This window comes from Liolophura sinensis, chromosome 3 (assembly GCF_032854445.1).
Source record: "Liolophura sinensis isolate JHLJ2023 chromosome 3, CUHK_Ljap_v2, whole genome shotgun sequence".
NCBI classification, from domain to species: domain Eukaryota; kingdom Metazoa; phylum Mollusca; class Polyplacophora; order Chitonida; family Chitonidae; genus Liolophura; species Liolophura sinensis.
The window spans coordinates 5895040-5908592 of record NC_088297.1 but is presented as its reverse complement, the minus strand read 5'-3'; the positions used below and the strand labels follow the sequence as shown (position 1 = coordinate 5908592).

The window sequence follows — 13553 nt, the reverse complement described above, 5'->3', positions numbered from 1 at the left end:
CTTACACTTGTCTTTTTACATGAACAGTGTCGTGGGAAAAGTGCGGGTCAACCTCCCTAATAATACAAGCGATATTACAAACGTTATATTACCATTACAGTCATTTACAAGAATGGTGATACTTCTTAAACAGAAAGGTAATACTTCTTATATAGAAAGGGGATACTTTTTACAAAGAAAGGTGATACTTCTTACCCAGATTCTGGGATAGGAGAGACTTCTCACAAAGAAAGGTGATACTTCTTACAAAGAAAGGCGATACTTCTTACACAGGTTTTAATTTTACCTGCATTTCCAGCTCTAGCTATATGCATATACATTTTAGCTGTAGCTTATCCCCCTCTTCCCATGTTAGCTGTAGCTCTCCACCTCTCCCTATGTTAGCTGTTCCCCTATCCCCTCTTCCAATGTTAGCTGTAGCTCCTCCCCTTCTTCCCTTGTTAGCTGTAGCTCCTCCCCCTCTTCACGCGTTAGCTGTACCCCTACCCCCTCTTCACGTTAGCTGTAGTTCCTCCCCCTCTTACCATGTTAGCTGTAGCTCCTCCCCCTCTTCCCATGTTAGCTGTAGCTCCCCCCCTCTTCCAATGTTATATGTACCTCTACCCCTCTTCATGTTAGCTGTAGCTCCTCCCCCTCTTCCCATGTTAGCTGTAGCTCCTCCCCCTCTTCCCATGTTAGCTGTAGCTCCTCCCCTCTTTCCATGTTAGTTGTACCCCTACCCCCTCTTCACGTTAGCTGTAGCTCCTCCCCCTCTTTCCATGTTAGCTGTAGCTCCTCCCCCTCTTCCCATGTTAGCAGTAGCTCCTCCCCTTCTTCCCATGTTAGCTGTATTCCCGTCTTTCACCCACAATGACCTTGGTGCTGAAATGGCCTTGAAATAAAAGCCTTTGCCGTGGATGACTTTTTCCCCCCGCCAGGAATAAACAACATACCCTTATCGATGCTTCCTTAAAGTCTGACCTACATTAACAAACATTACACATTATGAAAATGGAACTGAAATATGCAGATACAATAACATGAATACAGACAATTCTAACAAGACTGAATGATCATGCACATGTTTCTGAAAATGAATGAAATGATTATCTGAAACTTTTCCTATGTACACGACATTTTAGAAATGGTAAAACTTTCTTAGCTGGTAATCTGGTACCGGTAATGTAAATCACAATTGGTTTGTTGATAGAAAAGTCAACAACAACAGCTGCATTATTGCATGTCATGGGAATGCGAATGAGAAACAGACAGTGAATAATCATAAAAATTCAACACTTCACCATGGATTTAAAGTCTTCAATACTGGTAGCCAAAAAAAACATCACGAAAACCGAAATTAAAGCCTCCTTCTTCATTCATCTTCTTGCGCATTGACAATCCTTTCAGCTTGCTGCCGCTTTCTCCGACTTGAGCCATTCGACACAATTTCACTGTCTTCATATTTCCTTTTACCTCCTATGGGGGTTTCTGTTTTGATTTGCAGGGGGTCCTTCACCTCCATGTCACCATCTAACTCCTGCTGCCTTTCATTCAGAATCTTGTCCTTCAGGCCATCTTCCATAGTGACCGCAGTGCGCCCAGATGTTATGGTGACCAGAAAATCTTCGTTTTCTGATGGCGTTGGGACGCACGACTCCCCATCCACTCCCTCGTTCACAGTTATAATGATCGTGGAGTCCTGGGTCTTGGTTGCTAATGGTGACCCGCTCCTTGCTCTTTCCAGATTTTTGCTCAGGGGATGGCTGACATGTTTTCTGGGCGCTAATACATCTGTTCGTTGTACTCCATTACGCTTCTTGATTCTGGAGCTGGTCTTCACTTGATCTAACAACTGTTGCCTCTTTGCCAAGTTGCCTTTACGCTTCTGTGTTTCGCTCCATTGCTTTTCTAGAACTGAAGTGAAAATCAGATATAAATAATTAGAATTAAAGCTGTTATCTAACACCGTTACTTGTTTTACTACATCTGGTGGCCTAAAGGCTACAAAATTCATGATAATGAGGGGAAAAAAGCAAAAAAAAGATTGGCAGGAATTATATGGATTTGAACCACAGCCAGCTAGATACAATGTCCACTGGGGATTGTGTGAAGACCAGTGAAAAGGTAATAAACATTGCTCTCAGATGCTACATGTCAGGGATTCATGCATGTCGATTTTAGACCACGCTATTTGGTGGCAAAATTCAGTTAAAAACTGAATATTATATATATAATATTAAAAAAAAAACTCAATGGTGTGTCTTTCTGGTACAAATACTCAAACAGCAATCAAAAATATATGATGAGCGGTCGACTTCAATCACCAACAGTCGGTTAGTGCGCTAGCGCAGCGTAATGACCCAGGAGCCTCTCACCAATCAATCAATCAATCAATCACCAACGGCTGCATCCCTGACAAGCTAAAGTGGTCATGCGTGTATTGGATGTAATTAAATTAAAATTAGGCTTTAAATATATTCAAAGCATGATGATAAGGTTTAGTTGGTATATAACGAAGTAGGAGTCCATTTGTATTTAGTATGATCAATCTTCAGTATGCCAGGAAAGTGAAAGAAAAGTAGATACAACACGTGCTGGCTTCCAATGAATGTCACTTTGATACACGCTTTCCCATTGGCCGTTGGTTTCCTGTGGACCAATGAGTGAACTTCTAACAAAATATGAACTGTACACAACAATGCAATGACCAACTGTACATAATGGTTGATAGCAGTTTCTACAGATGGCGATTAAAGCCACAAAAAATCTGAAACTAATTGTGTTGCTTGACTGCGTTAATCAAACATTAATGACGGGCTCCAATCATTGTGAATTTATATTGTACGTTCCAACTGCTTAAAATGTGACCAGCTACTTTGCCAGTTGATTAAAAGTGCTCACTCGACAGTAAACAGCTTTTGCGAAAACAACCGGCACTTCTCTGAATGCTGTTTAAAACACGTGCGAATGTCGTTTTCTTACATAGTGATAATCCATCCCCCGCTGTCTTAATCTCTAATCCAGACTACGAGGATTAGCGACATCACATGATAATACGTGTCTGATATGCTTGAGTAATTTCAGCCACATTATAACTCGGAAAATTAAACAGTTTTAACATCTTTTTTTTTTCAGTATTCCCTTCATTAATTTATTAATTTATTTAAGGAAAAATATTTTCCTGCAAACCCATTTTTGAGGATAGGCCTTGTCTCGTTGTTTGCAGGCCTACATGTATATAGGCCCTATATGTTTATTTTTTATGCTATTTTTGTTAGTACCTTTTTTCCTTCCACTATTTATAAACTCTGAAGTTTGTTTTTTGTAACTTTACCAGTTTTCAAGATATTGCAATTTTACATACTGACTAATAATAAAAATAATAATCCAAACAATTGGATCGTTCTGTTGGTTCTACGCTCTGTCAAAAGACACCTGGATTTTTGATACGTGTGAAAAGTGATGACATCCAAGATTTCACTGGATGATGTGGAGTCGTCTCTTCATGAATATTCATTCACATCTCTTCATGAATATTCATTCATATTCATTCGACATGACCACAGAGAGGTCATGTCGATTGAGGAGCTTCGCATTTCCACCTAAATATCAACTACTTCAGCAACACCCGGCATCACTAATGGCCCAAAATCAATCATAAATAATCAGCATATGTTACTTTCACTTTGCTAGAATTTGAAGAATTCTTCACCTTCCATTCGTTCATTCGCAGGAACTTTACAACAACAACAACATGTTACTACAGGTTACTATGGTACGGACGTTTCCATTGGTCGCTCTGGATTATGTTAATTATGCATCTGTGTAAGATGTGTGCTCACTTTCAGCAGAAGAAGTTGCTGCAAGAATGAAAGCCTCTGCATGGAGAGGGTAACTGTACCACAGCAGCAAACGGGAGTTTTACGCCATACTCAAGAATATTTCACTTATACGACGGGGGGGGGGGGGGCCAGAATTATGGTGGGTGGAAACCGGGCAGAGCCCACGGGAAAACCCACAACCATCCGCAGGTTGCTGACAGACCTTCCCACCAAACGGGAGTTGTAATGAACGATATATTATTTGTGTTGTATCCATGGATACAGATCTGTACTCTCCACACCCATACACCCTAAATCACCTCAGATTTCACCCACAAAAGTGCATTTCTGAAGACAAATAAATGTCAAAAAAAACACTATTTTTTTCACTGAAACTCACAATTTTCCAGTGGAATATCATCCCATGTTCCAAGCAATTCTCAAAACATCTTTCTAAAATCAACTAAACTCTCTAGAATCAGGAAAAATGGTCAAGTTAGTCATGGACGAAATATATGGTAATTTGGGGTATATGACGAGCATGTACGACTTACATGTATACCGTCACAAACTATAATCTGAGCTGACGAAATACATGAAGACATCAATATGTGGACATTTACATTCCCCACCAGAATTTCGCACCATAGCATGATAAGACGGATACCTGAGATTTCGGCGTTCAGTCTGTATTGCTGTTCGTGAGTTTCCCTCTGTAGGTCCACCATTTTCTCATGTAGAACTCGAAACAACCCCAAGTCCTTGACCACACTGGACAGCTTCACTGCCTCTGCAATAACACAAGACATATTTATTTATTCATTTATTTGATTATGTTTTCAACCGTATTCAAATATATTTCACTTATACAACGGCAGCCAGCATTATGGTGAGAGGAAACCGGACAGAGCCCGGGGGAAACCCACGACCATCAGCAGATTGCTGGAAGACCTTCCCAGGTACGGCCGGAGAGGAAGAGCAATATTATAAAGCCACTGGTTAACAGATTTCTCTGAGACAGTGTCAGCTTTATTTTACATACTCAGGTTGCCTTACAGATCATCCCACAGTATGCATGATAAACCTGTTCTCCAGGTTCCATATTTATCAAACGTCTTAAGACTTTAGTCAAAAATTCAAACACAGCTACAAATAAAATGCCTTTGTTCTAGAAATATTAAAATTTGTGCACTGGTTCTTTACTGCAGAACAATGTAGTTTCTCATTCTCAATTTGGCTTTTTAAGGTCTTACGATTTCAAGATTATAGACATTAGGAAACTCATCTTGCATGTAAACTGTTATCAGCTGTGGAAATAGATAACAATTTCAGTGTTGAGATAACAGGGTCATGACCTGGTCTCTGAAGCCAGCTCTTATACCCTCAGCTATACCCTCTGGGTCACTGCACACCATGATAGACTCTAACGTTTTCAAACCATTTTACTGGTTCATGTTTAATGGTCTTTCATCTGACATAAAGTTCTTTTGCCCTCAATTCCATGAGTCCATACGTCCTTACCTCTCTCAATATCCCCAGACGGATGAACCAGTCTCTGTTTCAGAATGTCTAATGAGATTTTAATTTCCTTCATGAAATCTTCCATCAGTCCCAAGGCTATGATGCCCTCCCAAAACTTGAGGCTATCTGAAAATTCAAACATATACATTTACTCATGTAATCTGAGTTTTATCCCATACTCAAGAGTATTTCACTTGTATGTCCTGGGAAAGCTTTATGGTGGGATGAAAATGAGCTGTGCCTGGGGGGAAACCTACAACCACTGAACTGTTGAAAAAAATTAATAAATGTTTCAACGAGGATAAACACAAGGAGGCTTTAAGCATTGTAAATTAACCAAACAGGTTGCGAGTTCAAATCAAGCTCTCACCAAATTGGCAACAGTCTTACATGTACCTCAGAGGGGTTTTCAGCACTTTTGGGAAGTAGGGAAGAGTTCCCTCCCCTCATAAACCAAGCTGCGATTGCATTAGAGAAATATTTTTGATATCATATATTTATCTGTTTTTTGACTTGAATCAAAATATAGTACTCCAGAAATTGTGTTACTGCTATGGGTTATGGATTCAGCAAGAGTGCTGCCCAAGAGTTACCCACCTCCCCTAGTAAAGAACCTGTATACTTTAGTGAGATTACTCTCATGTTAGATTTGACAAAATTTTGTTCGGCCAAGCACGACCTTAACCAGCATCAGAGCGCAATCCATCTGGAAGTTGATGTACTTGCCCCAGCAAATCTGTCACAGAATTCGACACAAAAATTTGCCATCAAACATGTCTCCAAGGCCTCAAAGTTTGCACACCTGTTTCTCACCTTTTCACCTGTTGATTACTTACAAGCACAATGTTGATCGGTATTTCCAATAGCTGAGTTGGCTCAAACCAAGATCACAGCTGTACACAGTACATGCATTTGGGGACAATTAAACTGCCTTGTGGTTTAACACAAAGCATGGGTTTGAACTTCAGTTTTTAGTCACAGAGAGAGAGTGAGATGGTTTAACATGGAGAATGCTATTTCGCTGGTTTGGGGCCATCTTCGGCTAAACAAAATTTTGCCTAACTTAACGTCTTTACAATCATGGACATTATAAAAGACACATCTTCTCATTTATTGCCAGAGCTGGATTTGAATTTGCAACCTCACTGGTTAGTCAAAGAGAGAGTGCTATGGTTTAACATGGAGAATGCTATTTCGCTGGTTTGGGGCCATCTTCGGCTAAACAAAATTTTGCCTAACTTAACGTCTGTACAATCATGGACATTATAAAAGACACATCTCCTCATTCATCGCCAGAGCTGGATTTGAATTTGCAACCTCACTGGTTAGTGAGAGCTGAATTTTAACACATACATAAAAGTAAATTCATCATTATATATTCATTCATTGAAAGATTTAACAGAACATTTCAATGTTTGAATTCTAAGGTTGGCTTCAGCCCTCAAAGTTTGAACAATCCATTTAACCAGTAAAAAAGTTAAAAGTGAAATTTAGGTTGTGAAACCTTCAGTTCGGTTAAGCAAATGATTTTTGGGTAACCCATGGGTTATACACAAGGGTTGTGTCAAAACAAGTTGTGCAAAAATCAGTTATCAAAGCACATTTAGATAACTGGACAAGTTTTATCCTACACTGGACACCCTCAGCACAATAATCACCAATTGCATTCAACTAAGCAGCTGATAACTGTAACCATGTACGTAAGGTAAATGTTGTAATACTTCAACATGCATGTTCTGAGATATGACGTTACGACAACAGAGTGACCTCCCTTTGTGATATAACGTCGTCGCTTTTCGGCACGGTAGGGCCAATCTGGTAATTTTAACATGGGGTGGTATATAGAATATAGAGGACTAATTAAAAAGGATTAGACTGATCTTCTGAATTGTGTTCAACGGGTTAATTTGCACTCCCAATATTGCACAAAAAAAGATGCTTTGATCTATACACCATCACTGCCTACATTAAAAGATAGGCAAGTAGTCCTAAAAATGGTCTTAAAATGGCGACGTCATTTTGCACCGAAAAGTTATTCTCTTGTCATAATCGAGTACCTCAAAAACTGCATATTGATGACATGGGAAAACATTTTTAAGAAGTTCAGGTACTAGAGAATTGTAGTCAAGAAATCAGCTGTGAAATTTTAATACTGGGTATGACTTTTGGGGACCGATGATCCTTGCATTGGCCTTGTAGGTAAATATAAGCCATCTGTGTACCGACTAAAGCTGTCAGCTAGAGAAGACTGAAGCTGTCAGGTAGAGAAGACTGAAGCTGTCAGCTACAGGAGACTGAAGGTGTCAGCTACAGGAGACTGAAGCTGTCAACTACAGGAGACTGAAGGTGTCAGCTACAGGAGACTGAAGGTGTCAGCTACAGGAGACTGAAGGTGTCAAATACAGAAGCATGAAGGTGTCAGCTACGGAAGACTGAAGGTGTCAGCTACAGGAGACTGAAGGTGTCAGCTACAGAAGACTGAAGGTGTCAGCTACAGGAGACTGAAGCTGTCAGCTACAAAAGACTGAATGTGTCAGCTACAGAAGACTGAAGGTGTCAACTACAGAAGACTGAAGGTGTCAGCTACAGAAGACTGAAGCTGTCAGCTACAGGAGACTGAAGCTGTCAGCTACAGAAGACTGAAGCTGCCAGCTACAGAAGACTGAAGGTGTCAGCTACAGAAGACTGAAGGTGTCAACTACAGAAGACTGAAGGTGTCAACTACAAAAGACTGAAGGTGTCAACTACAGAAGAATGAAGGTGTCAGCTACAGGAGACTGAAGGTGTCAGCTACAGAAGACTGAAGCTGTCAGTTACAGACGACTGAAGGTGTCAACTACAGAAGACTGAAGGTGTCAGCTACGGAAGACTGAAGCTGTCAGCTACAGAAGACTGAAGGTGTCAGCTACAAGAGACTGATGGTGCCAGCTACAGAAGACTGAAGGTGACGTCGCCAAGACTGAAGCTGTCAGCTACAGAAGACTGAAGCTGTCAACTACAGAAGGCTGAAGGTGTCAGCTACAGGAGACTGAAGGTGTCAGCTACAGAAGACTGAAGGTGTCAACTACAGGAGACTGAAGGTGTCAGCTACAGGAGACTGACGGTGTCAGCTATGGAAGACTTAAGCTGTCAACTACAGAAGAATGAAGGTGTCAGCTACAGAAGACTGAAGGTGTCAGCTACAGGAGACTGAAGGTGTCAGCTACAGAAGACTGAAGGTGTCAGCTAAAGAAGACTGAAGCTGTCAGCTACAGAAGACTGAAGGTGTCAGCTAGAGAAGACTGAAGCTGTCAGCTACAGGAGACTGAAGGTGTCAGCTACAGGAGACTGAAGGTGTCAGCTACAGGAGACTGAAGGTGTCAGCTAAAGAAGACTGAAGGTGTCAGCTACAGGAGACTGAATGTGTCAGCTACAGGAGACTGAATGTGTCAGCTAAAGAAGACTGAAGGTGTCAGCTACCGAAGACTGAAGGTGTCAGCTACAGAAGACTGAAGGTGTCAGCTACAGGAGACTGAAGGTGTCAGCTACAGGAGACTGAAGGTGTCAGCTACAAAAGACGGAAGCTGTCAGCTACAGAAGACTGAAGGTGTCAGCTACAGAAGACTGAAGGTGTCAGCTACAGGAGACTGAAGGTGTCAGCTACAGAAGACTGAAGGTGTCAACTACAGAAGACTGAAGGTGTCAACTACAGAAGACTGAAGGTGTCAGCTACAGGAGACTGAAGCTGTCAGCTACAGGAGACTGAAGCTGTCAGCTACAGAAGACTGAAGGTGTCAACTACAGGAGACTGAAGGTGTCAGCCACAGGAGACTGAAGGTGTCAGCTAAAGAAGACTGAAGGTGTCAGCTACAGAAGACTGAAGGTGTCAGCTACAGAATACTAAAGGTGTCAACTACAGAAGACTGAAGGTGTCAACTACAGAAGACTGAAGGTGTCAGCTACAGAAGACTGAAGCTGTCAGCTACAGAAGACTGAAGCTGTCAGCTAAAGAAGACTGAAGGTGTCAGCTACAAAAGACTGAAGGTGTCAGCTACAGGAGACTGAAGGTGTCAGCTACAGGAGACTGATGGTGTCAGCTATAGAAGACTGAAGGTGTCAACTACAGGAGACTGAAGGTGTCAGCTACAGGAGACTAAAGCTGTCAGCTACCGAAGACTGAAGCTGTCAACTACAGAAGAATGAAGGTGTCAGCTACAGAAGACTGAAGGTGTCAGCCACAGGAGACTGAAGGTGTCAGCTAAAGAAGACTGAAGGTGTCAGCTACAGGAGACTGAAGGTGTCAGCCACAGGAGACTGAAGCTGTCAGCTACAGAAGACTGAAGGTGTCAGCTACAGAAGACTGAAGCTGTCAGCTACAAGAGACTGAAGGTGTCAGCTACAGAAGACTGAATGTGTCAGCTACAGGAGACTGAAGGTGTCAGCTACAAAAGACTGAAGCTGTCAGCTACAGAAGACTGAAGCTGTCAGCTACAGGAGACTGAAGCTGTCAGCTACAGGAGACTGAAGCTGTCAGCTACAGAAGACTGAAGGTGTCAGCTACAGAAGACTGAAGGTGTCAGCTACAGAAGACTGAAGCTGTCAGCTACAGAAGACTGAAGCTGTCAGCTACAGAAGACTGAAGGTGTCACCTACAGAAGACTGAAACTGTCAGCTACAGAAGACTGAAGATGTTAGCTACAGGAGACAGAAACTGTCAGCTACAGGAGACTGAAACTGTCAGCTACAGAAGACTGAAGCTGTCAGCTACAGGAGACTGAAGCTGTCAGCTACAGGAGACTGAAGGTGTCAGCTACAGGAGACTGAAGGTGTCAGCTACAGGAGACTGAAGGTGTCAGCCACAGGAGACTGAAGCTGTCAGCTACAGAAGACTGAAGGTGTCAGCTACAGAAGACTGAAGCTGTCAGCTACAAGAGACTGAAGGTGTCAGCTACAGAAGACTGAATGTGTCAGCTACAGGAGACTGAAGGTGTCAGCTACAAAAGACTGAAGCTGTCAGCTACAGAAGACTGAAGCTGTCAGCTACAAAAGACTGAAGGTGTCAGCTACAAAAAACTGAAGGTGTCAGCTACAGGAGACTGAAGCTGTCAGCTACAGGAGACTGAAGCTGTCAGCTACAGAAGACTGAAGGTGTCAGCTACAGAAGACTGAAGGTGTCAGCTACAGAAGACTGAAGCTGTCAGCTACAGAAGACTGAAGCTGTCAGCTACAGAAGACTGAAGGTGTCACCTACAGAAGACTGAAACTGTCAGCTACAGAAGACTGAAGATGTTAGCTACAGGAGACTGAAACTGTCAGCTACAGGAGACTGAAACTGTCAGCTACAGGAGACTGAAGCTGTCAGCTACAGGAGACTGAAGCTGTCAGCTACAGGAGACTGAAGGTGTCAGCTACAGGAGACAAGCTGTCAGCTACAGGAGACTGAAGCTGTCAGCTACAGAAGACTGAAGGTGTCAACTACAGGAGACTGAAGCTGTCAGCTACAGGAGACTGAAGCTGTCAGCTACAGAAGACTGAAGGTGCTGGCATTTGGTATGGATTTACTATATCACTGTGACGTTTATCATAAGTAACATGTGACAGTGAAATCTTCCAAAACTCCAGTGTCGATGTGAACAAATTTAATTACAAGCAAATTTTTGAAGTCATTCTCATTCTCACCGCTTTCGTCACTACCTCCATAACATTTTGTTAGAGCGCCAACAATTTGTTAGACGCTCACTCATTGGTCCACAGGAGACACACAGCCAATGGGATAGCATGTATCACTGCAACATTAATTGGAAGCCAGCACGTGATGTTATATCTGCTTTTCTTTCACTTTAACCGGCTTACAGAAGACTGATTAAACTAAAGATGAAAACTCCCACCAGGCCTTTATTCACCAGAGTGTGAATCTTATGCCTTCCTGCTGTTTTTTTCCTCCCTTCTGTTAAAATTTAGCGATTGCGTTGGGCTGTTCTTATCCTATGACTTGCCAGCCCAGGGAAGATTACACTATCCCCGAGCCAGCAGGCCAGCATTTATTTCAACCTGTTTCAAATTCAACTGCTGTCAATTTTCTCACCAAACAAACTTTTGCCCAAACAATTAATCCAGACATGATAACTTACCACTCTTTTTTTTACTTTGGTCTTTTTTTGTTTTGTATGCCATTTTGTGCAATTGTTCACCCATTTTTGAACTTGGGTAACCTCTGCGCAAACTGAACGAACGATCGCAGCAATTTTTGAGGGCTGAGTCCCAATGACGTCAACATTTTCTTCTCTTTTTTGTTGTGTACCTTGTATTTACACATACTTTAGGGTCACATACTTTAGGGTCACACACTTTAGGGTCACATACTTTAAATTACTGTAGCTCTTTGTTGTACGTTAATGTACACACATGAATCATTTTCACAAGAATTATGACAATAGCCAAATGTAAAAAAAAAACATAATTCTTTAAAAAAAAAGGAAAAAAAAGTCTAAGTGAAGATAAGAATGAATGACAATGAGTCAACAACGCTTTGACTCTACAGTATGCACATCATGGCGAGTGAAGAAATTAAAATGAAAGCTTCCTTGGTTTTTCTGGTGATTAATAGAATAGCACACTTTCATCATATCTTTTAAAAACTTCACCTTCCATGGCACACTTTCATCATATCTTTTAAAAACTTCACCTTCCATGGCACACTTTCATCATATCTTTTTGAAAGTTCACCTTCCATGGCACACTTTCATCATAAACTTTTAAAAAGTTGACCTTCCATGGCACACTTTCACCATAAACTTTTAAAAAGTTCACCTTCCATGGCACACTTTCATCATAAACTTTTAAAAAGTTCACCTTCCATGGCACACATTCATCATAACCTTTTAAAAAGTTCACCTTCCATGGCACACTCTCACAACATCTTTACCTTCTACTGCATCTGTGACAGGTTTACATACTGAATGCTTTCTGTCTGCTAATTCCATCAACTCATCCAGTCCAAAATTCTCAGAGACCATGTCATCAACCTGCCCATTGGGTTTTGGGCTCGGGGCTGGACTCAGCGGCTCAGACTTGATATGGACGCCTGATGCAGAGTTGTCCTCCATGACGCACACCAAAGGCTTATTGGGAGTGTTCATGAAGAGTTGATTAGGCCTTAGTCCTGAGGATTCAGAATCCGACTCTCCATCATTGGAGAGGTTGCAGTATGTGTGTTCCTGTCCACCCAGGACTTCAGTGATGATCGGGCCAGACCCTGACCAGGGAGAGCTGGGCATGTCAAGCACGTGAGTGACAGTTTTGGGCGTGTGTGTGGGTGTGTACTTGACCTCTGTTAACATGGGAGACAGCGCTTTGGACGGCGTCCGTCCCAGACACTTCCCGTGCAGCTCTTGTCGTGGGCGGCAAAGTCAAGGTAGCCTTTATCCATCACATCCCTACAGAGAGAAAATACAGACCGTGTTTAGTTTCTTATCAGACTGATGTTTTAGGCCACACACCAGTGAAGAATATCTCATGTTTTGGTCGGGTACGTGAATGGATAAACAGAGGAACCAATCCAAGACTCGCTAGCACAAAGAGCGGCATATTTTTTGATCCTGTGAGGTGGCGCTAGTGTGAAGCAGAACTTCGATTCATTGTTATGTCAAAAACGATTAAGCCATGACGTCTACCATGTTTTAGTTTCTACTACAACGTTTGTACTGTTTTTATTGTGTCGTGATCATAAGGAGCTAGGAAACAACTGCTTGAGGTCAATAAAATGGTGTCAAGGTCCTCCGGTCTGGCGTTTGACAAGTCCCCATTGAGTTTACAATTGACAGCAGAAAATGTTACCCTGCAGCCAGTAATTTAAAGTGCTCTTGGTAAATACAGAAAATTTAATTTAATTAGCGACTATGGATTTTTGTGCCAAAAAGAGATTCTGTTACATGATCAAGCACAGAAGCATTTTACCATGCTGAAGCGCAACAAGATTCAAGGCACAATCTGCCACAAAGTTTTAAGAAAGGGCCTGTGGGCTCACAAACCTCACAGAGATTGAATAAAAACTTGTGAATGCATATTTGGATTAATCAAAATCAAACACTCACATTATAACTCATCTCTGCTGTTCAAATAATAAAAGACCGGTGTGCATACCTGAGATTAAGAGCTTGGCATCCATTTCTACCTCAGTGAATTTTGTTGATCCTCAATGCCTTCTTCCAGTCCTTCAGACTCTGTTTCTCTCCGAGTATGGTGAAACGTTTG

General features: G+C 41.9%; 1 protein-coding gene across 1 annotated transcript; it reads right to left on the bottom strand.

Annotated features, from left to right (window-relative positions):
• Window positions 1–911: 911 nt before the first annotated feature.
• Window positions 912–12732, bottom strand: LOC135464159 (uncharacterized). The gene is made up of 4 exons (XM_064741659.1): window positions 12226–12732; window positions 5322–5447; window positions 4468–4590; window positions 912–1893 (listed from the first exon to the last, which is right to left on the bottom strand). Exons 1-4 carry the CDS (start codon window positions 12638–12640, stop codon window positions 1352–1354), a joined length of 1206 nt encoding a protein of 401 aa, XP_064597729.1. The 5' UTR covers window positions 12641–12732; the 3' UTR covers window positions 912–1351.
• Window positions 12733–13553: the final 821 nt, after the last annotated feature.